Source organism: Drosophila navojoa, chromosome 3, assembly GCF_054131105.1.
Source record: "Drosophila navojoa isolate 15081-1374.11 chromosome 3, UAZ_NAV_1.0, whole genome shotgun sequence".
Lineage (NCBI taxonomy): Eukaryota > Metazoa > Arthropoda > Insecta > Diptera > Drosophilidae > Drosophila > Drosophila navojoa.
Window position 1 is genome coordinate 10,310,166 of NC_142891.1, and position 26,118 is coordinate 10,336,283.

At 35.8% G+C, this 26,118-nt stretch overlaps 5 protein-coding genes across 10 annotated transcripts in view; 1 reads left to right on the forward strand and 4 right to left on the reverse strand.

The window, feature by feature from the left end:
* Nucleotides 1-246: 246 nt before the first annotated feature.
* The window catches only part of Mondo (MLX interacting protein mondo), a 29,972-nt gene continuing 4,100 nt past the window's right edge, over nucleotides 247-26,118 (forward strand). Inside the window, exons 1-5 of one of the 3 annotated variants that reach the window (XM_030387769.2) lie at nucleotides 247-700; nucleotides 1,782-2,501; nucleotides 7,149-7,255; nucleotides 10,033-10,106; nucleotides 12,615-12,731. In XM_030387769.2, the coding sequence (XP_030243629.2) occupies nucleotides 1,942-2,501; nucleotides 7,149-7,255; nucleotides 10,033-10,106; nucleotides 12,615-12,731 (858 nt within the window). In that variant the 5' untranslated portion in view covers nucleotides 247-700; nucleotides 1,782-1,941. Of the gene's footprint in view, nucleotides 701-735; nucleotides 2,502-7,148; nucleotides 7,256-10,032; nucleotides 10,107-12,401; nucleotides 12,508-12,614; nucleotides 12,732-26,118 lie in introns of those variants that run through there. The other 2 variants (XM_089256995.1, XM_030387774.2) reach the window with 2 other exon arrangements.
* On the reverse strand, nucleotides 12,731-24,628 carry LOC115563990 (Gustatory receptor 39a). Of its 4 annotated transcripts, none has more exons than XM_089256997.1 (4): nucleotides 23,618-24,628; nucleotides 13,106-13,168; nucleotides 12,938-13,027; nucleotides 12,731-12,874 (listed from the first exon to the last, which is right to left on the reverse strand). In XM_089256997.1, the coding sequence occupies exons 1-4, from the start codon at nucleotides 24,485-24,487 to the stop codon at nucleotides 12,788-12,790; spliced, it is 1,110 nt and encodes a 369-aa protein (XP_089113123.1). In that variant the 5' UTR covers nucleotides 24,488-24,628; the 3' UTR covers nucleotides 12,731-12,787. The 4 variants fall into 4 exon arrangements, with proteins under 4 accessions (XP_089113123.1, XP_089113122.1, XP_030243645.1 ...); XM_089256996.1 differs by lacking the exon at nucleotides 23,618-24,628 and adding an exon at nucleotides 19,318-20,225; XM_030387785.2 differs by lacking the exon at nucleotides 23,618-24,628 and adding an exon at nucleotides 15,276-16,248.
* LOC149091704 (gustatory and pheromone receptor 39a-like) lies at nucleotides 16,848-17,846 on the reverse strand. The gene is made up of 2 exons (XM_089256991.1): nucleotides 16,925-17,846; nucleotides 16,848-16,853 (listed from the first exon to the last, which is right to left on the reverse strand). The coding sequence occupies exons 1-2, from the start codon at nucleotides 17,831-17,833 to the stop codon at nucleotides 16,848-16,850; spliced, it is 915 nt and encodes a 304-aa protein (XP_089113117.1). The 5' UTR covers nucleotides 17,834-17,846.
* On the reverse strand, nucleotides 18,132-19,061 carry LOC149091705 (gustatory and pheromone receptor 39a-like). Its single transcript, XM_089256992.1, has one exon. It carries the CDS (start codon nucleotides 19,059-19,061, stop codon nucleotides 18,132-18,134), a length of 930 nt encoding a protein of 309 aa, XP_089113118.1.
* On the reverse strand, nucleotides 24,980-25,900 carry LOC149091706 (gustatory and pheromone receptor 39a-like). Its single transcript, XM_089256993.1, has one exon. The coding sequence runs from the start codon at nucleotides 25,895-25,897 to the stop codon at nucleotides 24,980-24,982; it is 918 nt and encodes a 305-aa protein (XP_089113119.1). The 5' UTR covers nucleotides 25,898-25,900.

A 26,118-nucleotide genomic window follows, 5' to 3' on the forward strand; every position in this document is an offset into this window, starting at 1 on the left:
TCATAGCAACCAAATTGTATGTACTTTTTTATTAAATTTAATATGTTTTGTGTCATTCAGCTATTGTTTATAATACAATATGTATATATATATATATATTTTTTTTTTAAATAAGTCAAAACTTTAAATTATATATGTTCGGTGTTGTTAGGTAAGATCATTAACATTCTGTTAACTTACCTTTCGTTAAGTGAGTAAATAGTTTTATGACGGTCAGCTTTCGTCATGCTGCTGGCGTACATCTGACTCTCACGCAATTTGGTATTTTTTAGCCAATTTTGGTGTTGTGTAGTCGCAGAGACAAATTAATTAATATGAGTGCTTAAATTTCAATTAATATTACGTGAAAACGCACGCTTGCGCGGTAAATTCGTGTTACGCTGTACGGAACTGAACGTCACTTGGGCCATTCTAGACGCGCCTCCAAACTAGTGAGTGTGTGCGTATGATTGTTTGTTTGCGATGTAACTACTGTAGCTGTATAAAAGCAGAGGTCAAAAGTGCACGCAGCCCAGAAAAAAAGGGGCAAATTACGTGGTCAGCGTATACAAATGTGACGTAAATGGAAGACAGCGCTACAAATATGCCTATTGGTTGTGGCCAATTGGCCGTAACATTAAACGAGCGTACTGTGGCCATTGTTTTTGTTATGCACAGCAAACGTATATCCAAAGCTGTGTGAGTGAGTATATATGAGTATGTGTAAATATGTGCAGGCGCAGCCTACGCCAACGACGTAGCCGAATGTTGTTTCTTCTTCTTCTATGCTTAGCCAGTCGCATTTAGCGCCAGAAAATTCCTATGCTGATAACGTCTATACGTTTGTGTGTGTGTGTGTGTGTGCGAGAGAGAGCTGAAGCTGAGACACACGACTGTCTGAGAGAGACGGAGCAGGCGCACCCGAGAGAGTGTAAGTGAGATAGAGAGAGAGAGAGTGAGCACAAGCTGCTGGCGTCAGCTGTTTTATGTTTTGATTGTGTGTGCAGGGCAATAATAAACGCAATCGCACAGGTTTTGTTTTTGTTTTTTTTGCTTTTCAGCTTGAGTTCTTGAGTTGCGGCGAGCCGCCGATCAGTACCGTTCGTGAAATTGAAAAGTCATCAACAGATGCCGCGTGCCAAGCGCAAAGCAAGAAATTAAAGTCTACTAATAATTCACACAAGCTTTTTCATTATCAGCCAATTAACTGACGTCGCATTTCTAAATAGTTGCGCTCTTTGCAAATGCAGGCGTATGTGTTCATGTGTGCGTGTGTTTGTGTGTGTGTGTGTACGTAGGCATTTCTATGTGTACGTGTATGAGTGAACTGTGACGCGCTAAAAGCGGGGCGTGTTTGCCATTAGAAAGAAAGAAGAAGAATCAACGGCTAAGCAAAAACAACAACAAAAGCGATAAGTGGTCTAAACAGCAACACCAACAACAACAAAGAAGAAGAAGCAAGAAAATTTAAACAAAACGCAATAAATGTGGCAGAAATTAAGAAAATTTGTTAATTAATGAATATCTACCAAAAAGCTAAAATCAAATAAATAAATAAAAGTGCAAATTAAAGAAACAGCAGAACAAACGAAAATGTACAAACCAAAACCACATAAATTGTCATAAATAAAGCAAAGTGTTAATTGAACCATTTTTCAAACTGAAATTAAATTGTTAAGTTTTATAGAGAAAAGAAATATACCGAAGTTAGCAGTAAAAACGTAGATAATTCAAATTTACAAAAAATAATAATAATAATAAAAACCTTATAATTAAATGTGCCAATCAAATTAATTGCAGAGCTAAATAAATTTATTGCAATCACATAATGCATAGCATAAACGTGAGCTGAGAAAACCTCAGATTTATTCGCACCTGGTCACACTACAAAATCCAAAATACAAAAAAGTTAATTTTTATTTTCTTAATCCAACAAAGAAACGTAACAATTAGTCAAAGAAAATGATGTTGAACAAATACGAAATCTATCAACGCACAAACAACATGTTCCAACAACAACAATTACAGCTCCAACAGCAACAACAACATTTACAACAACAGCATCAGCAGCAGCAACAGGCATCGCAGCAAGCATCGCTGCAGCTCTCCCACTCGCACCCGCACGCCATATCCTATCTGGATAGCGCTGCCAGCAGCAACGCCGGCAGCACTGCAGCAGAACTGGCCGCCATGTTGGCCGCCAGCAAAGCGGAAAGGGAGTCCATACATTCGGGTCAATTTATGGTCTCACACTTTGAGGCCGAAGAGGCGCAAGATGATCTAGAGGATGATGGCGAGGTGAAGATGTTGGATCCCGAGGATCCGAGTCTTGATAAACCTGGCGCCGCGGCTAATACCTGCCGCGATGTGCAGCTATATGTGCCCCAGAAAGTGGCACAGTTTCCACGCATGGATCTGGATCGCGAATGCGATGATAATAGCATGGGCATGAGCATCACATCCCACCTGGAGATCGAGACGTCGCTGACCAAGCTATTCAAATGCATGAATCTGGCCTATAGGTAAGTGCCAAGCCAAACCAAGCCAAGGGCCACGCGCCAAGCGCGTGTTAACAAACAAACATCATATTTTAAGCACTAAACTGGGCCGAAAAGACGCCTCGGTCCGCATAATCGTTCCATAGCACATGTTGCTGAGACGCTGACTTCGACGGCGACGCCAACGGCGGCGCGTCGCTGCTCAAATTACCTTTAGCTTTAATCGCTGTCTGTCTTTTATGCGGTGTCTTCTATTTCTGCAAACGCTTGCAAATGAACGAAAAAATGATTTAAAAAAAAAGCAGAAATAATAAAATAAAATACAAGTATAAAGTAACAAGGAAGATATATGAAATATTAATTCGGGAAAACTGAAACGTGTAACCTTATCAAGTCAATGACTTATTGATACCCTAGAAATAAATAGAAACAAAAAATCAAAGTCAATAGTTAGGAAATGATGTATACTCTATTAAAGATTAACTACTACCATATTTTACTTTCTGGAATAATCAGATGATAGATAGTGCACACAAAAATCCAAACCCGGATCCTGTTAAACATTTTTCTTTTCTTCTTTTTTTAATGTGTGAAAACTTTTTGTAGATTAAAAGATTATGCTAATTACCTTAAGAATTCCGATAATCATTTATTTTCTTTTAATTAATTAATAAGAGAAGTTTGCACAAATCTACAAATTTGTTATCTAACTGAAGACTAAATATTATTATGAAAATATACATGATTTGATTTATTGCATATATCCAGAGAATACTATGGACCTCCATATATCAAATAACTACTATAAAGTAATTAAATAATCATCGTTCATACTGTAGACACTCAAACTTATAAGGTATATATATCTAGGTAGCTTTTCTAAGCAAAGGCTAAATATGCCCATCCTCATATCTACAAATATTTATAGCACTAGATCCACGCGAACTCTATGTCAACAAAAGACCAGATAAAAATTTGTTTGCCATTTTAGATAACCCGGGTGCGGTATTTAAAGCACATTATTGCCGTTACTCCCATCTTCGTTCTGTTGCAGTCAACAAGATTGAGAAAAATTACGTCTAATTTTATATATATTTTATATTTCTGTATGATTGTATGATCCAAAATGTTTACTTTTACATTTTATACATTTATCGCACATATTTAATATATGTACTCGAGTTTGGTGAAAAATTCAAGTCAAGTGAAGAAAATTAAATTACTTATATCCCCCATTTCATATACATATAGATTTATTTTTATTTATTTATATATATTAAATATAAATTTGCTTGTAAAGCACGTACCCGTTATTAGCGCTTTGTTTTGATTTGCATTATTTTTTCTTCCCTTTGCTCAAACTTTTTACAGAGTCAGCTAGTTTGTTTATTATGGCGTATTTATTTTTCGATAGGTAGAAGAACTGGGCTATCCGGCATTGCATGGCGATTTGTAACTTGAAGAAAACATATATTGAATGCTTAGCCGTATTTATAATTTATTAAAAATAGTCCAATGCATTTTAAAGTATTGGTATAAATTGTATCTGTATTAATGTATTTACTAAAAAAAAATAATAAATAAATAAATTGATGAAAACTGTATACATATATAGGAGATGACTTAATTTAATAATTTGTTTAATGAATTTAATATTAATTAAATACAATAATCAAAAATATATAAAAAATACAATAATATAAATAAAGATATACATATAAGTTAAAAAAAACTTTACTATTAAATATATTCAAATTATATAATTATAATTATATATTAAAAGTAATCAAAATTAAAAAACTTAAAATTATTAGTACAAAATCACAAATTTAATTACTTACAAAAATAAAAAATATATAATAATATATATAAAATAAATAATTACAAATTTAATTACTTACAAAAGTCAAAAATATATAACAATATTTATATCAAATAATATAAAAAAATATGCAATTTTAAAAATTTTCTTTTAAGTCATATTTCATGTTTTTTTTTTTTCAAATCATGATGAGTGACAAAAATAATCAAACGTATTTCCTTAGTGCATACTTATCGCACATGCCCAGTTCTTAGACACATTTGTATATGTACACATATGTTTCGTCTATGTGTGGACATCTATATTTAATGGACTTTACGCCACATCTCTAATTCGCATTGGGCACGTATACAAGTTTATATTCTTCTTCTTTCTGGGCTCTATATCTGCCTTTGTAGCTCGTTTTCGTAGTGCTAAAGCTCAGAGTGTTTGGGTTCATTTAAGTTTTTAGTCATCGTATGTTGCGTAGTTTGTAAGTTTCCTCTTTTTGTCTTTTATTTTGGTTTGTTTTGCTTTGATTCGTATTGACGAGATATTTTTAACGTGATGTTAGTAGTTCGCTCGGTAGGTAGGCTTGATTGTATTAGTTTTTGTTTTTCGATTTAGCATACTTGTTTTTTCTCTTTTTTTGTTGTTATGATCAGAATTTTATCAGTCTGATAGCCAGATAGGCTTTGGGCTCTATTTATGTTTGCCTACTCTTATCTATCGAGGGGGACCGTGCTAAAGGACAACCGCCATTCAGTTTTCTGTGTGGCACGCCTTTTGCACACCAACTCGATGTGGGGTTGTCTTAGATAATACATAGATGTATGTAGATTGTGGGTCAACAAAAATGTACAGTATTTCCATGTGGGGAAGTGTGCTGAGTGTATTACGATTAATCGATATATATACAAATAGATTTTTGATAATACCCCAGGGGGAATATGAATTTGTGACGAAACGAATTTGAGATAAGAATATAATTACAAACTTACGTCGATTGATAGGTACACATTCACAGCGTTTCTGGTATTTATGGGTGAGATAATTTTAGAAATATTCGCTCGTAGTTAAACTATTTTAATCGGCCCATATGTATAATGAATTTTGTTTATTATCAACGTATGCATATAAGTTTTCAATTGTAGGTATCTTAGATAATGCTCATTAACAAAGGCGATTTTGACGTTACTGAGACATAGAAACTAAAATATATGCTAATGTATACCCTCGAATATAAGTATTTCCTAAAGCGTGGAAATTGGAAAATGCGTTTACTGATATTGCAGAAACTGAATGCTTCTTCACGTGGAAAAAGGCATGACAGGTATATTCACGCGCTTTAGGGACTTGCAAAATGGGGAAAACTGTATGCTCTACAGTTTTAAAGCTAGAAATTTAAAATTAAACCTCCTTTATCACTTTACAAAATTTTCGTCCCAATAACCGTGCGGACTACATATAAAGAGTTTAATAAATTTTTTGCAGTGTATTTGAGCTACGTCATCAACATGGTCATTCTATTTATAGGTCATGTCAGACTTTCCGCTATATTAAGATTTTAATTTTTATGAACTTATATTTATTTTTATTTTATTTTGAATATACATATATATCTTTTATTTATTAGAGTCTAATGATTTTTTTAGATAATACATTTTGCGGTTATCACTTTTATTCATCAAACAATTTTTGGTTTAGGCCAAAGCCCTCTAAAAACAAAAGTAAATTATGAAATAAGTTAACATTTATATATTTCCGTCATTTATAACCCTAAATATCTGATTTTTTAATTACTTAAATATATTATATTCAAATTAGATATAATGTAAAAAATAAAGAAATAATAAAATATTATACATATAATACAATATTTATTTATTACCAATATATTTATCATTTGTTAATTGAAAGATATTTTTATAGGTGTTTGCGTTTAGACAGAAAAGAAAATCATGATTTTGCCTTTTACCATAAAAAATACTTTATATTTATACACAATTAAATCAATGGGGGAATTCCTGTCATAAATAACCTTAGGGAACTTTAATTTTAAGGTTCTTTATATTTTACTTCGTCAAAAAAGTTGTTAGGGGTGTTCCCCTTTATAAAAAGTAACAAAAACACACACTCATCTATTTTGGTAAACAAAAGTGTATTCTGACTTTTAAGGTATTGTAACTATCATACTAGGGGCATTCAGCTCTTAAAACAAAAAAAACTCTCATAACAGGAAGCTTATGCTTTTGGTTAACTCATCTAAGAATGCGGCGGTGCTCATAGTGGTGCTTGGCGGTGCTTGGCATTTCGAGTGGTTTCAACTGCCTTACTCTCTTAACTTGTTATGCAATTTTGTTTTGTGTACAACGCGCAAAACAATAACAAGCAAATGCAATTGTTGACTATTTGCTACAGTGAATCATCGATAAAAACGACAGATCGAGTATCGGCAGCGCTATTGATTAGTTAAACATTGTTTATTATGTTCGAGCTGCATTGATATTGATGTTGATATTGATATTGACGTGTGTCGCTTAATCATAGTTATCACAAATGCCAATTCGCCGTCAATAGTTGGATATTTATATTGATTAACAGCTTTTTCGCTTGCGCTCTTTCTCTTTGTTGTTCAATCGAATAGAAATAGAATAGTAAGCTGAAAAAATTACTCAGATTTTATTTTGAGATTGGCGCCCAGGCGGGTTATGGGGCAAGCTATTTATAGCTCACTCACAATCTGTCCATTTCGATGCCTTATATTATTTTTAAACAAATTGTGCATACTCTTGTTGTAAACTATACATATTTAGCTCGTTTTAATTCCAAACAAATACATATATATATTTATTTTGTTTTCATTTTAGCCAAAAACTTACATCTCCCAAATGGAATCATTTTAAGGGCGTTCGTTTGCGTTGGAAGGATAAAATACGACTTAACAATGTCATCTGGCGTTGTTGGCATATGCAATGTGAGTATAATTCAAACTATATACAAATAGATATATATATATAATATATATACATATTTTTTTCTTAAATTAAATAATAAATTAAATTGAAATTATTAAGTTTTATATTACATTATTATCTATATTTTATTACGGATTCAGAGAGAGCTCACATAAATAAAATTAGCACAAGAATGAAGTATTATTAGTAAAATTTCATAAAATTATATATGATATAATTTATCAGGTAGCATATCAATCAAAACAAATCTATTAAAAAATAATTTTGTTGTATAAAAAGCTTAAAGTTTACACGTTAATTTCCTGCCACAAATTTATGACAATACTACAGCAAAACAAAATTGTAAAAAATTTATTTTGATTGGGATAAGATAATAGGTTATTTGTACATTTGATATAGTTGCTAGGTTACGAAATTTTAAGACCGGAAACGCCAAAATAACAAAATGAATAGTTAAATTCGAATAATTATATTTTCACAAATCACAAATCATTTTAGAGCTAAACAACAATTTCAATTAAATACTTTTTCACTCTTGAGTATTTCAAATATAAGTAAGATCCGTGATTGGTAAATATTACAAGTCATTGATGAAATGAAAATTAAAAATTATTTGATGACTTTTTCCTTGAGCGCCAAAGTGCCCCACGTGTTGTACGAATTACAGATTATACAAAAACCAAACAAAACGCAAATGCTCAAGCCAAAAGCAATATCAGTGCCAACAACAACAGCAAGAACAACAAAAAAAGCTAAAAGCTAACGTATAAAAAGCTTTCCTGATTAGCAGATGAGTCGCATTTGTTGTTAGCTTTTCAACAGGTTTCTAATTTTTAGTTATGTGTCTAACTTTTTGACAGTCGCTGTTCAGTCTGTGGAGCAAGTTGTAGCTGTGGTTGTAGCAGACACACTTTGTACCCTACACTTGGTTTCATTGTCAGGCGTCTGGGCAATGCGTCGTGCTTCTCTTACGCTTATCAGCTTCAAGTGGCGCTTATCAGAGATGTCTGTCTGGGTTACTTAGTGAAATAGGTTTTAAATAAGCACCTTCTGTGCAACTCAAACATCTGATGCCAGCAAAAGTTCGGGGAAAAAATCATATGAGCAAGCCCCATTAAACTTATCTCAGGCTATATTTGACAATGTGGTAATGCTTCTAATTTAAATTTTTTTTTATTTTATTATTATAGTATATAATTTATAAAATTCTTAAAAAATATAGCAAATTCCAGCTAGTTATAAAATAAATAAGTACACAAATAAATGCTTAGACAGCTAGCATAAAAATTGTAAATTATGTTAAGCCAGAGCTGTCACCGTTTGTGATTACTTTCGACTGTTTGACAACATGCAATTTAAGTTAAACAGTTACTTTTTAATTAATTAATTAATTTAAAAAGGGCCACAACTATGAAATACATTTAACAAACATTGAAATTATATGTTTCCTTTAAATATTAAATTTATTTTAATTTATAAAAATTTTAAATTAAATTAATTTACTATACAAAATTATATATTTAAATTTAAAGATCAGATAAGATATATAGAATATATAATATTATCGCTCATATTCAAATATGCAATATATATATTTCAAATTTGAAATATTTATTCTCGCGTTTTTTCACCTAATTATTACAAATCATACAAGTATAATATATTTTATAATTATTTGGAACTTTCCTATAAATTTCGCATTTTATGGTTCCATTCGTTACATCACGAGTGCGCGAACAGCAAGAGTGTTGCCAGATAGATAGATAGATGTGTTGTATTACAAACCCCGTCAACGTACGATTATCTCTTAAAAGTGACGACAACTGCGACAAAGGCAAATGGAAAATTTTAGGTCTATTTATAAAGTGTGCTGTACTGTGCTGTAAATCCAGCTACCTACAAATGTACATTGTACGTACTTCATCCTCTTCTTATATATTTTTAATGTTTATTCATCAGATTATAAAACCTAAAATGCCGTTATGTGCTCGCTGTCGGTTATTATCGGTCAGATAACTTAAGCAAAAATTTGGATTGTCATCTTCGTGTATTTCTGAGCAAGTTGCTGGCATTATGTTAATATTTATCAGTTAGACTAGAAAACTGAAGATGATACTTTATTTCATAAATACTAAAAATAAATTAAATACTACTAAACAAAATTATTTATAAGTTTTTTTTTTAAGATTTAATAATATGTATTTTAATTTTATTTATTTATTTTTTTTTAAATTTTTTTTTGCCCTTTTTTATTTGAATAGTTCATTTGAATAGAAAATCAATGGAAAATTTATTATAAAATTTATAATGTATGATGCACACTTTGCAAAAAAAAAAAGTAAATAGAACGTTAAAGTTAAAGTTCAGACAAGGCCCTTTTGAGTTGCGTAGAAACCGTAACGCCGTTTAACTACATAGTATTTCAAAAAGTACAAGCTAAAGCAATTCATTGTGATTGTGAAATGTATATAGATTTCAATATACCTTACCTTTCAGAATCGTACTCCAAAGCTTATATGCTTAGTAAATATCGTTGGGTGTTTACAACATAATGAATTGTCATACCGTGATTTCCATACGTCTGAGGTTCATTGTTATTGTTGAGTTGCCAACACGTTTTTAGAAACCGCTGAAAGCCGCTTTTGGCATCTCTCTGGAGCTATCTGTAGAAATAACGCTAATCTACAGGCTAAATCTTATCTCTGAACATTTGACGCGCTCTCTTTACATAGTCGTTATATTATTTTTTCATATTTCTCCTCCTTTTTTTTTGCAGTTATACAAAAGCGCAGAACACCGGTGTGTCAATTCGCATCGCCGCTGGACGTTGACATACATAGTAATCCCCAAGTAAGTATTAGAGTAACAACTGTCACTAACTAGTTAAGAGTATCAAAATGTGCGCACCGCGATAATAGTATCTATATGAACTTATTTTCCAACAGTGCGTCAAAATCGGGTAATAGTTTACAGTGATAAACAAATATAATAAAAACACTTGTGAAATATCAAACTCAACTCAAAAGTCAGATTGTGTAGAGTATTCACCTATATAAAAGATGAATGAGTTAGTCTACATCAATAGATCTTTAAAATTGCACATCTGTTCTTATACAAAATAAAAGCCTAGGCGAAAGGTGTGATAAATAAGTGTTGTACAGTGAAAAATTATATTTGTATAAGTTTTTAAGTTTACATAAGTGAAGTTGAAAACTGTTCAAGCAAGTATATGTTAACTAAAAAAGGATTCTTTATAATTTATATATATTTTATGGACATTACAAAATCTAGAAATATACAATTTGTATATATAAATATATATTCGTATAGGGAAACTTTTAGAATCGAAATTATAAATAAAAAATGTATAATATATATATTATAATTTTAATCTGTCTTAATTTACATTTGTATATCAAAGAGTACATAATATTTTGAACAGATTTCTTAGCAATATGCCTCTATAACTGTTGGGTTAAATACTCGTTGAAATTTTCTTTCATCAGCTGTTCAATTATTTAATAGGTATTCAAATCAGTGAACCATACAGCTGACATATTAACCTAGTCTGAATATGTACTGAATCAATGTTATCGCAATGTACTCAAACAACCCCCACATGGAGCATGGACAAAAATGATTATACTGCTCGATTGACCGAACATCATTTGCAGAATGCGTGATCAAGAAGTCGCGCGTCGTTAATACATCGCCAGATAATACGAGTAGCAGCCAGATATACATACATATACGTATAGTATACACATGTATATATGCACATATATATGTATGTACATAAGTAATATAGATTTCACGTTGTTCTGCTTTCAACTTGCAGCACGTGATAAGAACACGCGATTATATTTTTGGGCATCATTCACCTTTTGGGGCGTATTATTTATAGCAAACGCGATTGAATTCGAACGATTTGGGTATTTGTACATGTGAAATTTTGTTTTAAATGGAGAATATTAAACTTAATGAGTATATTTTTTTTAGATAAATACTCTTCATAATAACATCAGGATACTAGCTTCTTTATAACTATTGAAAACTTGAATAATACATTTTTTATTATTTTGTTTATTTTTTAAATCTGCCCTCGCATAAGGTTCTAGATTTAACTTTGCATGAATGATGAAATCACGCGATATAGATACAACTTAAATTGACAACGATTAAAACAGATTCTACTTACACGTGTTTACATGAACTTGACGTAACTGTCAATATACGTAGCTGAAAGATAAGATTCTATTGCTATTTGCGATAATATAAGTATGGCTTGGTTGCATCTATCTATGAGCAAGAGATGATGAAAATAGATTTTTCAGTTGGATACTAGATAATAGAAAATGTATATAAGTAAAGTGTAACAGGTAGATATTGATGGATAATAAATGGGCACCAGATAGAAGATAATAGATACGAAATAGTAGATACTAAATACATGTACTAGATACTAATATATATATAGATAATATTCAATATATAGCTTCTTATAATAATAAACAAATATAATCGAAAACCCGATTGAGGCATATACTATTTATTCTTTAATATAAATATTGTCTAATCAAATTTTATTCATAACAAGCCCTTGACAACAACTTTACTTCCTGGCTCACCCGTACTTGACTTTAAAACGACTCTTTTGTCTTTGATTCTTCGTAGATTAACACATTTTCAGCTTAGTTAGGACTACATTGTACAGCGCAAACTGTTTACATGTTGCACAAAATATGAAAGGGGCAACAAAAACCAGAGTGATGGGAGGGACTGATAGAAACTGTAAACAAGCGAACGCCCACACCTTTTACAATAACTGCTAATTAGCTTATGACAACAAATGGAGATTGCTGGAGGCAGCGCCACTCGTCTGCCACACCCATATTATAGTCGAGTGTGTATGGCACGTCAGTCAAATACTAAATCTAGATTGTATTTCGTAGTAGTATAACGTATACAGACTCTTATCTTGTCTGGGTGGCAGCGGAAAGAGATTTATCTTATCGAAAGCTGCACCGACTCTGTTTTCATTTGCCAAAGTTGACTGAATCGGTTGGGAGAGCTGAGTCGTATACCTAAATTTATTTAGTGTATGCTAAAAAAGATTCATAAATTTTAATTATCGCAAAGCCCCAGTTATTGAATATACTTTTGTTTGGGGACCACTCGAATCAGTTGTCCAAAGAGCTCGACGCTAGGCAAACCATGCGATTCGCGCTCGAGTCCAGAGAAAATGTGTAAAGTAAAGTATAAACTCGGTTTATTTAAGTAAATACAACAAAAGAGAGTATTTTATATTTCTTATATGTATGATGAAAATTATTTATGTTTTTTTTTTTTTTTTCACAGACCGTTGTGCTTGAGGGAAAATATTGGAAACGTCATGCAGCTGTTATCAAAGCCGAATATAGAAAATGGCGCAAAAATTATAAATCAAAAGCAACTGGCTGCTTGACTTATGATTCGGTAAGTCCCAAAAAAATAACATTTTATTATATATTAAGATTATTTTGGATTGCAAATTATGATTTTTGCAAAGACTTGGTTGAGTTTTCCATTTCCTTAAACTGCACCAATATGACCATATATGTAAATATGGCTGTAAAGAGCTGTGAAATATGATGGATATATAGTATAGATATAAATCAGATTGCTCTAGCTGTTATACCCACCTTAAAGAGTGTGCTCTTATCGAGTGCAAAAAATCCATAGGCTGTGAGTATAGGCTGCTGGCGTAGATTTTTGAGCAGGAATTTTTCAACCTACATAAAAAGTTGGTTGTTTATAGTAATTTGTACTAGCAAATATTGAAATATATACATTTCTAAATATATACTGACCATTTTGTCCAGTCCAGAGCCAGTTCTAGGTATTTTTGCAAGGATTTTAGCTGTTTTATTGGCCTATAAGAGAGCGGGATGGAGATAGAAATGAGATTTCCGATTGAGCTGCACTCTACTAGCTAGATCATAAATATATGATTTATGTTACTGAATACAATCTATCAATAATCTATGAATACTTTCAGTTCTATTTATATTTACTGACGTATAAAGTAGTAAAAATTTAATTGAAAGAAGAGCTAAAATAAAGCAAGCTCTGAAATTCCGTGAAGGATCCTTAAGAACTATGACATTATTGTAATTAAGTTTAACTTGAAGCATAAAAGTATATATGAAATTGAAAAATGAGATACATAGTATTACATTCCTTCTCCATTACAATTTTTACAAAAGTCTTGATCAGTCAGTTAGGTAAGATATTTTGATTAATCAACTCACTCACTTCAGTTGTGATTACATTCGACCGCAACATAAATGTTATCATAGCCAGCCATGGAATATTCCACAGACAGGAAGTTATGCAATACCTGATGTACTCGAAAGGTTGTTTTAGTTTGCCCTCCATAACGGTACTAATCAGAAATAGTGGACCCGAGGGGGCCAGAAATAGGACGAGTGGCACAATGGGCAGCACTAAGACTCCGAAGCATGCGATTAGCTCCACGGCAACAATATCCAAGAGACGGTGTCTTTTGTAGAGCAAATGCTTGCAGTTCGACACGGAGATATTCTCCACTAGCTGACTGTTAAATTTAGCCAAGCCCGCTGCCACAATATGCTGCAAGCAGACAAAGAACACCAGCAACAGGCACATGGCCGAGAAGCTATACAAATACACAACAATGTAGAGTAGAGTGGGAATTCTGGATAGGCCCGCCCGGGCATAGCCATTCAGGTAGTTCACCAAGCAGAGCACGGCCAGAGCTACGTAGACATTGAAGTTGCGCCGAAAGTAACGTTCCATGGCCGCATCGGTGCACAGGCGATGCAGGCGAAGTAGTCTCGATACCAACTCGATGTGACGCTGACGTCGCATATAGAGGCATAGATGGAGCAGACAGAGACCTATGCAAAAGCTGCGTATATTGATTAGTTCATAGTAGTTGCCCGTATCGTTGTAAATGCCCATGTAGAGCTCTTGAGGCCGCAGGCAGACGTAGATGAAGCTAGCGAGTGCCGCGATCAGCACGATCAGCATGTGGAACAGCGCATAGCGCTCACTGCCGGCCGTTGACTGTAGCAGGCATTCGCGATCATCGAACCGGGCGCACAGCATGCCCAGCCTGTACAGGACACACAAGTATAAGCGCACGTTGCGACTGCCAGACATGCTGTCACAGACTAACCAGCAGGCAGAGGTAGCTACCCAATTTACTAAGTGCACCAACAAAATATATTTGATTTAGAAATTAGATATTAGCTATTGATTAATCACTCAGGCCCCTAATTAGCCGAGTCAACAAGTTGGTTTAGTCTAAATTGTTGGGGTAGCCAAATGAACTTTGGAAATCAATTGGCTCTGGGTTTAGGAACTGACCTACATTAGTGTTGGATATGAGCCAATGCTGAATGATTGAGGACGAATCCGTCTAAAACTTGTCTATTATTCTATTCAGAGTCGGAGAGAGTTATTATATCTCTGTCGATATATAGCATTTCATTACAATCCTCAAAATATTCCGACTATGTTTTGATATTACATTATTTATCAGTTTCTAAGAGTCGGAAAAATGTTTTATAAAAACTGATCCAAAATTAGCTACCTAATGATAAACCGGCTCTAATTAAATATACAATCTCTTGAGCTCAGTTATATGCACAGATGCTGTTTAACTCTTTAGGAATATCAATTTTATTTGTCTAAAAAATTGCATATTTAAGAGTAACTGGTTTATTGCCCGAGTTTATTATATATGTATATTTGTATTGGAATTTGGTTAAGCATAAGTATGCTTTAAATTGATATGCTATTTGGCTTTAGATTAATTACGCAAACATTTTGGGTTTTAATATCAATGTCTAGACGAGAGTCAGACTCAGAGATTCCGGTTTAGGCTAAAATCTTTTTACTTTTTTTTGGAATAAATACATTTGCAGTAATATTTTGGCAGTATTTGTATTTTAAATTTCCTGCTTCGCTTCGCACTGCTTCTCTCTCGCTTCTTACCTCTTGCCGCACGATATCTTGTCGAAAGACCATTATCAGCCCGGCTGCCCAGGGTATGTTCCACAAGAGGCATGTGTACAATGCCTTGAAAATGTTGAGCAGGCCAATTTGCTTAACATCCATCTTAAAGACAATCGTGATCAAGAAAAACGGAGCGATTGGCGCCGACATTAAACACAAAGCCGTAATTAGCGCCAGAAATGGACCAAACACAGAGTTCAGCTGCTCGTGGCAAACGATGAGCATCTGATTACGTTTATATAGACGATTGATTGTAGTTGTTGCTGTTCTTGTTACTCCTGGTGTGGCTACGGCTGTTATTGCTGCCAGCAATTCGCGATTATAAAGGTGCAAAAGGGCAGCCAAGATTTGTGTAAGGCAGCTATATAGAATTATGATAAGCCCTATCAGCAGAAAGCTATAGGTATGGATGAAACTTAGCAGAATGCTGGGGACGATGCGCAGGTTGGCGAATCGAAATGCCCCCGTATAGGTAATCGCACAAATAACCGTTAGACCCACATACATGTAGTACAATTTAAGGAAACGTTTGGCATGACAATTCCTGAGATCCCTGTGATTGTGATAGAGAACAAAGGCGAGGACGGCCAATAGGCGCTGGCGACTCGCATAGAATCCGAGATATATTAGCGATATAACTATGCAAATGACACCAAAGTTAATTACGAAATACGTATTGCCCACGGCTGTGTATTGGGGCAACGTAAACGTTTCAGGCATTCGCAAAAGCTGCGCGAAGGCAACCCATATGAAGAGCTGGAGAAGCGTTAGGCCGACTACTGTTAAAGTGTGATCCAAATCGCTGGCATAAATCCGATACGGTTGGCTAACATCGTGCGTTACATAGAGTAAACCGATACACTTTAGGCTAATTAAATAGACGCGCAGCTCGTCACCGGAAAACATGACGGAACAGGTGCAACTGACGCAAAAGGATGTCGAAGTGTCCTGCTCGTGGCGTTAGATCAATCAACTTGTTGAGAAGGACTAGCCAGGGGATGTTTTTTTTTTAATATGTATATTATATGACCAACAAATGTGAGCTAACAATCAAATCAATTGATGTTTACATTTCATTAGCGCTTAGTGTTTAACCTGACTGCACCCAAGGGGCCTATAGATAAACAAACATAGTCCAAGGGTGGCAGGCAGGCAGGACATTAAGCGAATTGGATTTATAATATTTATAAGGGAAAATACTTTAAAAAGGAAGTTGTTATACAGGATAGAAAAGGTAAACTTGAATCGAATCAAATTCACATGAATTTGTGTGGATAAGAGTTATTTATAATTTAAAAATAAATTTAAATTTATAATCAGTGTAAGGTAAAATCTAAAAATTAGTTTTTGATAATTTAAAAGTCTACCTAATATTTATTTTATTTATTTTTTTTTTAATTTCACATTTGCGAGTTCTATAAGATAGTTATTTTTGGTGACAATAATTTGGAAATAAAATATATTACTCAGAATGCAATTGCTAAAAGTATTCGCAAAAAAAAGTTATTTTAAAATACTAAAAATTATATTTAGTACAAATAAATGATCTATTTAAATCTAGTATTTACAATTTAAAAACATAACAAATAGTGCCTGATAGAATTTACTAAAACACACACGTAGTTTACCTGCACATGAACCGTGTCGCTCATTAGAGCTGTTGCCGCTGTCATTATTGTGGGCAAGAGCCAAATAGTCGACCTTAAAATGTTTTCGTACACTGATTTGCCCGTGTCGGTGACCATTGTGATGTACAATATGCTCGTGGAGTCCAGTGAGGAGAAGAGCAAGCAGAGCCAAATGCTGAAGCCATAGACGATGCTGACCTCATCCGTGCAGAGGATGAGCAGACGGTCGTGCGTATCGAGGCAGGCGCGCAGGCGCAGAACATCGCCACAGCTGCGCTTGGGCTGCTGCAGCTGATGGACCACAACGGTTAACTGCGCCTGATTGCACTGCAGCAAATGCCGAATGACATGAATGAGAGAGATGTAGGTGCCCTGAATGAAGCTGCTCGTCAGGGCGCGCAAGAAAAACCCAATTGTGCTGATTCGGAACAAAACGGATATGTGGCCCAGCCAGTCGGTAATGCAGGCATTCAGAAAGTGGCTAAAGTAGATGATATTGGAGAAGACCAGAACGACAAACAGACGCTGGGGCAGCTTCAGTCGTAGGCCCGTCAAATATTTCCTCTTATATAGCTCCACTTGTCGCACAACGTGAATTTGCAGCTTCTGCAGCAGGAAAAGCCAGGCATTCTGCACGAATTGTATGATCATGGCCGAGAGGAGCACCAGGCGCTCATAGTGATTCCCCGTGGCGGTCATTTCGTAATTAAAGTGAAAGGTCCAAAAGCACACCAGGATCACCATACAGCTGATCAAATAGATCTGCACTACCAGATGGATCAAATAGAAAATGACGCTGCGACGCAATCGAAAACGATCCATCCGAGAATCGTACTCTATGCAAAGGATGCCCAGATACCGGCAGATGCTATAGTACGGATATAGCTCCATTGGCCTACGCTTTCTCATGATAATGATTGCAATTCACTCAGCACTCGACAGAAACTAATTTCAATATAATCCCTTCGTGGTGTATTTATATCGACGAAAATCATTTGTTGACAAACAATTTCCTGTTTGTGTTTTCATAGGCCTTTGCTTAGTTTTCATGTGGGTTTGCTTATAGCTATAGCACTTTAGTTGTGTATCATAAATAGTGGGGCTTTGATTCAACTTTAATGGAATATTTGAAATATATATAAAAGTGTTTCAACACGTTTGCGAAGGGCAAAGAGTATATTAGTTCTCTACTCACAAATGTTATCTGTTAACTCACCTGATTGGCCACATTGTTAACGACCAAAGGCAAAGTCATGTAGAAGAATATGGGCGTTAGCCAGCTAAGCACTAACAGAACTTCTTTGTGTGAGAAGCGATCCACGAATGTGCCTATGTAGCATATGCAGGTGGCATCCAGCACAAAGTACAGAAAGGGAAATATCAACGCCACACCAAAGACATTCAGCAACTCTTCGTGGCAGAGCAGGAGTAGTTCATCGTGAATGCACAAATTACTTGCTATTTCGAGCAGGGGAATTCGATCACCCATGTGCAATTGATGCGCTTGGGCCTGGAGCAGAATCATTACTACGTAAACCAAGGCTGTGTAGTATGTGATGACGTATTTAATGCGAATGTTGTGCATGCATATGCAGATTAGACCGAGCAGCTGCTGGAATCCGTTATTCTGCTCCCAGGTGGCAATCGTATATTGAAGAATATGGCATACGTATATCACACTGATGGCAAGCCAAATGCGATACAGCCAACGCAGCGAACTGAATGCGTGAGTGTCCAGGTGCAAACGACGAGCCAAGTCCATGAGGCGATTCAGTAGATCCTGTTGCAAGTGCTGCTGGCTGTGCAGCCAAATGTGCAATAGCAACTCAGTGAGCGGTGAGGCGAGGAGAAGAATCTGATAGACGGCACTGCCCACAGTCGACTCCATGCTCACGTAATCCACACGGTTGCCCAGAAAATCTTCCAGCAGTGCACAAATCATGATGCACAGCACCAATAGCTGGGCAAACCGTGAGCAGCATGTGGCATGCAAAACATAACGCTGCATGCAGCTCGAATAATCGATATCACTGAGACCCAAATATCGCTGATAGTGTAAAAATGCGAACAACTCCTGGGATTGCATGACTTTTGTGTACTGCGCCACAAGCTGTGCGATATATACTGAATGTGGCATAGAGTTAGAGAGTATAGAACTCACTATATCCAAGAGATGGATACAACATTGATATCGAGAGAAACTTGATATACGATTGAGGTACAAAAGTAAAATTAATATTTTAATTATAATAATGCACTTGACGAGTACATGAGAGATCATATCTTGTATTTCATAAAGGTATTATAGAGGTATACATATATTCATATACATACAAGTTTATGAATCTGAATACCGTTTCATTGCGCACAAATAAATATATTTCAATACTCACCTCGTAAGCCAAGTTATTGATTTTCAACGGCATGTACATATATATAGTATTAAATGCCATCCAGGATAATATGCCCAGAACATTTAGTAGAGTGAAGCGACTCTCCAGCGTTGCTAGATAGGCCACAAATATGGAATTCTGACAGAGAAATATAAAACAGGCGAGCAGAGCGATGCCAAAGACCTGAACGAGCTCCTCGTGGCAGAGCAGCACTATTTCATCGTGAGTTTGCAGATAGAGTGCCAATTCATCTGGATGGATGTCGGGTATTGCTCGGCTTAACTGTGCCGCCTGTGCTTGCAACAGATTTGAGACAACATTCACCAGGGATGTGTAGCAAGTAAGAATGAAATTCTTCCTTATAATATGCAAGAAAAAGCAAATGTAATAGGAAACCTTGTAGATCGCATGACAATAGTCATTATATATCACAGCAAACATCATCAGATGAAGAATATAGAAAGTGCAGCTGACCAGGCAAAGGCGATACAGCCAACGAGGGCAAGGCAATGACTCGGTGTTCAGATGTAAGCGTTGGCTCAGCCGGGACATTCGCTGCAAAAGCAGCTGTTGTCGCTGCTGCCGGAATCGTAGGCACAGATTAAGCAATATCTGTATGATGGGTGGCATCGACAGATGGAGATAGTAGAACGCTTTGACTGGCTTCGAAATCATTTCCGCATTGTAAACACATTCTCCTGTCAGAACTCCATGCAGAGAGCCAAACACAATGAGCAGCACCACGAGCTGACTCAAGCCAGAACAGCAATCGAAGTGCACTATATAGCTTTGCAATTGCCTCGAGTAGTCTATATCATTCAATCCCAAGTAACGTTGGTAACTGAGAAAACTTAGCAGCTTGCGATCCCTCGGCTTTTTGAGCATTTTCAACACACTTGCGTCCTAGTAGGGGCTTGGGCAATAACTGAGGGCAGTGAAATGTTTATATGAAGCGAAGGGAAATTATATCTATAGTTTCATCTTTCAATTCCAATTAGTGGTATTATTTTCAGGCTGTGGCATTATTATTGACTTCAATTTGTCTATCGTAACGACTGTTTATTATCTGATGGAACTTTAATTCAAAGGACTCGAAATAAAATATACCCTTTAACTGCAATTAATGAATACATTTCTGTATGTTAGGATATCCGGATAATTTAATCAACAATGATTAAAAATAATAAACTCTAGCCAAACAAAAATGTGTCTTTTCTGATTTCGTATTATAACATTTGCTGTTAATCCGAGTACGGCCTAACCAAGAAGATATGAATTTATAAAATTAATAAAGTTTTTCTTTATTTTCTGGAAACTAAAAAAACTTTTATCGAACTATATTATAATTTAATTTTTCTTACATTTTGCAGTCTAGTAATAAGAAGAAACTTTAATATATATATGATATATAATATCCCAAACTGTGATTTTCTAATTTGCCTTAATGTCAAAGATAGCTCGAATATGAGTCGTAGTTAAAAATATATAATTAACTGTTAAATTAACTGTTAACTGTTAAACTCACCTGATTGGTCACATGATTAATTGTCAACGGCAGGTATATATAGAATATATTTAGTGTCATGCAATAAATTATGACCAAAACTTCCACATATGAGAAGCGACTTTCCAATGTAGCCATATAGCCGACATATATGCAATTCTGACATAGGTGAAGGAGACTCAACAACATGGCGATGCCGAAGACCTCAACAAGCTCTTCGTGACATAACAGCAAGAGTTCATCACGAATGCTCAAATGGCTAGCCAGTTGCTCTGGGGATAGTCCCACAGATTGATCTCGAATCAGTTGTTCAGCGTGTGCTTGCAACAGGCTACACATAACACTCGTCAAGGAGGTATAGCAAATGATGACGAAAAACGTGCGCACGATGTCCAGCATTGAGCAGATATAATAGAGTATAAGCTCCATCCGTGGACAAGTGTGCCAGAAGAGCGCGGTAAAAATAGTCATGTGTATAGAATAGATAGAGCTGGTGCCAAGCCACAGGCGAAAAAGCCAACGGGGGTAGGAAAATTTTGGTGTATCCAAAAGCAGGCGTTGACTCCACAAAGACATTCTCTGCAGTAGCTGCACCTGACTTTGTTGCCGTATGCGTAGTAAAATGGAGAATATTATTTGTAAAATTGGTGCCGTAACCATATATAGATGATAATATAATTGAACTGGACTGGAAATCATCTCATCGTTAGAAACACACACTCCGCTCAGAGTTCCATAAAGAGTGGAGCATACTACAGCCAGAATCAGAAGTAGACTTGCATAAGAGGACCAATCGGAACTAATTGAATATCCATGAGACTGCTTCGAATATTCTATGTCATTCAATCCCAAATAACGCTGATAGTGTATAAAGCTTAAAAGTTTACGCTGCTTCGGTTTTGAGAACATTTTCAAAGCACTTGCGCTTGACCAAACGTTGCGACGACTACTGAAGTATATACTCGTACATATATCTTTCGTGATCTTTCATTTCATTTAATGGTTATTATACTAATTAAAATATTAAAAAAAAAATTTGAAACTGCAGCTAATAACTTAAGTGTTTAGTCAGCTTACTGATAATCAGTGGCATGGCTAGGAATATTGAAAATGGTAGGAAGCAACTAAAGATAACTAATTGGATGTACCCGAGTATGAAGGAACCAGAAACCTACAAATGCAATAATTCTATATCGTGTATTTAGTATATATGAATGTAGTTTAAATGGGTTTTGTTTTGCCGATTTTGAGTAGAGTATATAAAGTACAGACGCCTAGCCAGGCTGACTTACAGCCTTAACTGTCCTATTCCTATTGTATTATCAAGAAATTCGATATCGATAAAACTCAGAACTATAGAACTATATAGAACAATACTATAGAATCTCCCCATTGCTTTCAAATACACCAAACCCCAATTCTCATTTAACTTAGACAAGGAATTCTATATATTAGCTGCAATCAGCACTTATTAAATGATCCAATTAGACTCTTAGACCATAGTAAACCCAGCCAAACATTCAAAGTTTTGTGTAGTTGTATGGCAGAGCATTAGACATATCACTCACCTGTTTGGCCAGGCTGTTAAGTAACAACGGCATAGTTAGGTAAAAACTTATTGGCAAAATCCAACTTAATAAAAATACTACTTCCCCTCCTGAGAAACGCCCCTCCAACGCAGATATATAACCATTGCAGGTGGAGTCCAGTAGAAAGTATAATGTAATAAATACAAAGATACCGCCAAATACTTGAACCATTTGTTCGTGGCATAGCAATAGCAGCTTATCGTGAATGGACAAATTGTTGGACAATTGCCTCATAGACATAATAATTCCATTCTCTATAATATACAATTGATTTGCCTGCTCCTTCAATAGGACCAACGTGACGTACAGTAATGAGGTGTACAGCGTGATGATATAGTTGGTGCGGGTTATATGCACGTGGAATGCGATAGCACCGACTACATATCCGAAGCTAATACAATTGGAAATTGAAGCTGATATTATACAGCCTGCATAGTAAAAGTTAATGCAAATCCAGAGGCGAAAAAGCCAACGTGGCAAACATAGATCCAATGTGTTAACCTTTAATTCACTGGCCAAGTCATTCAGCATTTCGAGTAGATCGCGTAGCGCATATTGCTGACATCGAATCCAGATTTGCACAAAGATCTGAACAATGGGAGCAGCCAGTTGGACCACATAAAAGAATTCATTAGCAACTCGCGATCGCATGTCCAAGTATGCACTGCTATCTGTATCCAACATACAATAAGTACCGTAGATTAGAAAGGTTAAAATCAAGAACTGCAAGCTATAAGAGCATAAATTTCCATTGATCACATAGAAATTCGTAATGTTAGTGTAGTCCATATCGGTTAATCCCAAATATCGTTGATAGAGAATAAAAGTCAAGAGCTTTCTCTGCTTTGGCTGGACAAACATTCTAATTGGAGAAGAGCACAAGCGCGTGTCTAGAAGTCGAATGGATAACTGAGCGAAATACCTTTTTAGCGTTAATATAGTTAATTGAAATGCAAGATAATCTGTGGGCGAATAAGTTGTTATATGTTTAAGCGGGACATTTCAGACTGAGTAGGACGAAACTCAAATAAAAGGAGCGAAAAATAAATTGATACAGATACAGATACAGATACACAGATAGAGATACACCGATACAGATACACAGATACAGTTTCAGATAAAGATACAGATATAGATACAGGTAGAGGCTGCAAACTTCAAATTACTGCTAGAATATAAATAAATCTATAGCCTAAAGTTCACTCACCTGCTTAGTCAGATTGTTGGCTGTTAATGGTATGATAAGAGACATAAATATCGGCACTATCCAGCAGAGCACAAAGAGGACTTCCACAAAAGAAAACCGTTCCTCCAATGAGGCTAAATAGCACGTACATATAGCGTCGAGTACGGTATACAGAAACAGGAGTACCAAAGAGCCGCCATAAACTTCAACCATCTGTTCATGGCAAAGGAGGAATAGCTTATCATGAAAGCGCAAATTCTCCGCTAGTCTGTCCACGATAATCGTAAATTCAGACTGAAGCTGATTGGCCTGTTTCTCCAGCAGCGTCATTATCAGATTGACCAAGGCTGTATAGCACACAATGATGTAGTTGGTGCGCACGAGGAGCACAATGTAGCCCGACATGGCGAGGTAGTAGCCGAAACTTTGATTGACATTAAAATAGAAACGTGCGAAAACAATATCACAAGCATAGAGAACGGAAATGCCCATCCAGATGCGGTAGAGCCATTTAGGGCGATTTAATTCAGTAGTAATTACTCCAAAGTCTCTGGACCAATCAGTTAACCGGTTGAGGATGATCAACTGCGACTCCTGTTTGACACGTAACCAAATATTGACTAATATCTGGGTAATCGGAGCCGTTAGTATATAGATATGATGAAAATCATTGCCCGACTCGGAAGGCAAATTCACATATCTTCCTGAAACCGCGCCGTAAAAACACGCAACAAAAACCACTTGTATGCCTAGCTGTATGCCATAGGAACACCAGTTTCCGTTGATCACATAACACTCCATACTACTGCAGTAATCAATATCCGTGAGCCCCATGAAACGTTGATAATGTAGAAATGGAAAAAGTTTTCCACTTCGCTTCGACTTTGACATACTGTACCGAAAAACTGGCGCGTATCGTGCGTTAGGTTGTCCAACTAAATGCTCTTTGAGTTCAGGGAATTGTCTAAATGGGAATATTACGAAATCGCTAAGGCAGCAACTTAATTGAAGTGCTTAGGGCTCTTATTTGAACAGAGTTGTGTGTACCAAAATGCGTACGACATTTCATTATTTGCATAAAACATAATTCTAATTGAAGGCCTTTATCTTAGTTTATCTCTATTTGGATATTTAAGGGTATGAACGCAATGGTCTAAGAGTAGCTCTTATAATTGAAATATGTTTTAGTATTCCTCCCATTTTTTGACTTTTATTGTTAAGGATTTTACATTCAGCAGATAATTAAAAAATTAGAGTGGCACACAAGAATGACGGCTTAATATAAATAAAATAATATCCAAAAAACTCATCCTTATTTGCAATTAAAGCTAAAGTATTTCCTAGTCAGTTATATCCCACATATTTTACATGCTGTCACTATCGTCACTCTATTTTGTCGTGACATTGCGTAAATAATCCTATCGTAAATAGTCTTACCTCATCAGCCAAATCGTTGATTATCATTGGCATGCTTAGGAATATGCAAATTGGTATCATCCACCGGAGGAGCAGCAACATTTCCATGTAGGAGAAACCATCCATGGGCAGAGCCAGATAGCATACCTCGGTGGCATCGAGCGTGCCATATAGATAGGGCAGAACCAGAGCGCCGCCAAAGACATTCACCAACTCATCCTGACATAGGAGCATTAACTCATCATTCAGCCTCAAATTGTTGGCTATGTGCCGCAGGCAGATTCGCTCATTGCGCAGTTGCCGTTGCAGTTGGGCTGCTTGCGCACGGAACAGATGCTTCACTAGACACACCAGCGAGCTGTAGCAGATGATGATGAAATTCGCACAGACGAGGCGTACATAGAAGCCAAGTAGAAAGGTTAAATGATCTCGCTTCATGTCCATATCGAATACTACGAAAAACACAATATCCAAGGCGTAGTACAGGCAAATTGCGAGCCAAAAATAGTAGAGCCAACGGGCGCGTATCTTTTCCAATTCAACAGCTTGCAGAGATGTGGCCACACGGCTCAATATGTTAAGCAGCTTCAGCTGCATCTGCTGATGCAAACGCATCCACGCGTTGGAAATCAATTGGGTAAACGATGCAGCCAAGATGACCAAATGATCGAAATTGTCGCCAGATCGCGAATCAGTTGCCTGATAATTAACCGACCATTGCATAAACGTGGCCAAAATGCAAGCGATCAAAATGGCTTGCACAAGTGAATGCAGCATATAAGATACGCAGCTGCCTTTTAGTATATAATGCCCCGAGGCCTTGGAGTAGTCCAAGTCGTTTAAACCCAAGTAGCGCTGATAATGCAAGAACTTCAAGAGACGCATTTTGATTTTCACACACGCGTTGCTTCTCGAACTATAATTCGTTAACTGAATCGAAATTTTGAAAAATAGTTGCATAAATAAAATTTTATTTAAATTTTGAGTTGAATGGGAATTTCCGCGGCAGAAAAACTTTATCTTCTTGGTGTTTAATTATAGTTGTTTGAGCAAATTGCGCATGGTATGCTAATACCATCGATACCAATTTCATTTAACTTAAAAAC

Excerpts from the sequence above, each read along its gene's own strand:
- LOC115563990 (XM_030387785.2), bottom strand. The coding sequence starts at position 16,202 with ATGTTTTCCGGTGACGAGCTGCGCGTCTATTTAATTAGCCTAAAGTGT. Across the intron at positions 13,169-15,275 it reads AAGATATCGTGCGGCAAGAG|GCCAATAAAACAGCTAAAAT; the intron begins GTAAGAAGCGAG and ends GCTCTCTTATAG. Across the intron at positions 12,875-12,937 it reads ATAAGAGCACACTCTTTAAG|CTCTTTACAGCCATATTTAC; the intron begins GTGGGTATAACA and ends CATATTTCACAG.
- LOC149091706 (XM_089256993.1), bottom strand. The coding sequence starts at position 25,897 with ATGCGTCTCTTGAAGTTCTTGCATTATCAGCGCTACTTGGGTTTAAAC.
- LOC149091705 (XM_089256992.1), bottom strand. The coding sequence starts at position 19,061 with ATGCCACATTCAGTATATATCGCACAGCTTGTGGCGCAGTACACAAAA.
- LOC149091704 (XM_089256991.1), bottom strand. The coding sequence starts at position 17,833 with ATGAGAAAGCGTAGGCCAATGGAGCTATATCCGTACTATAGCATCTGC.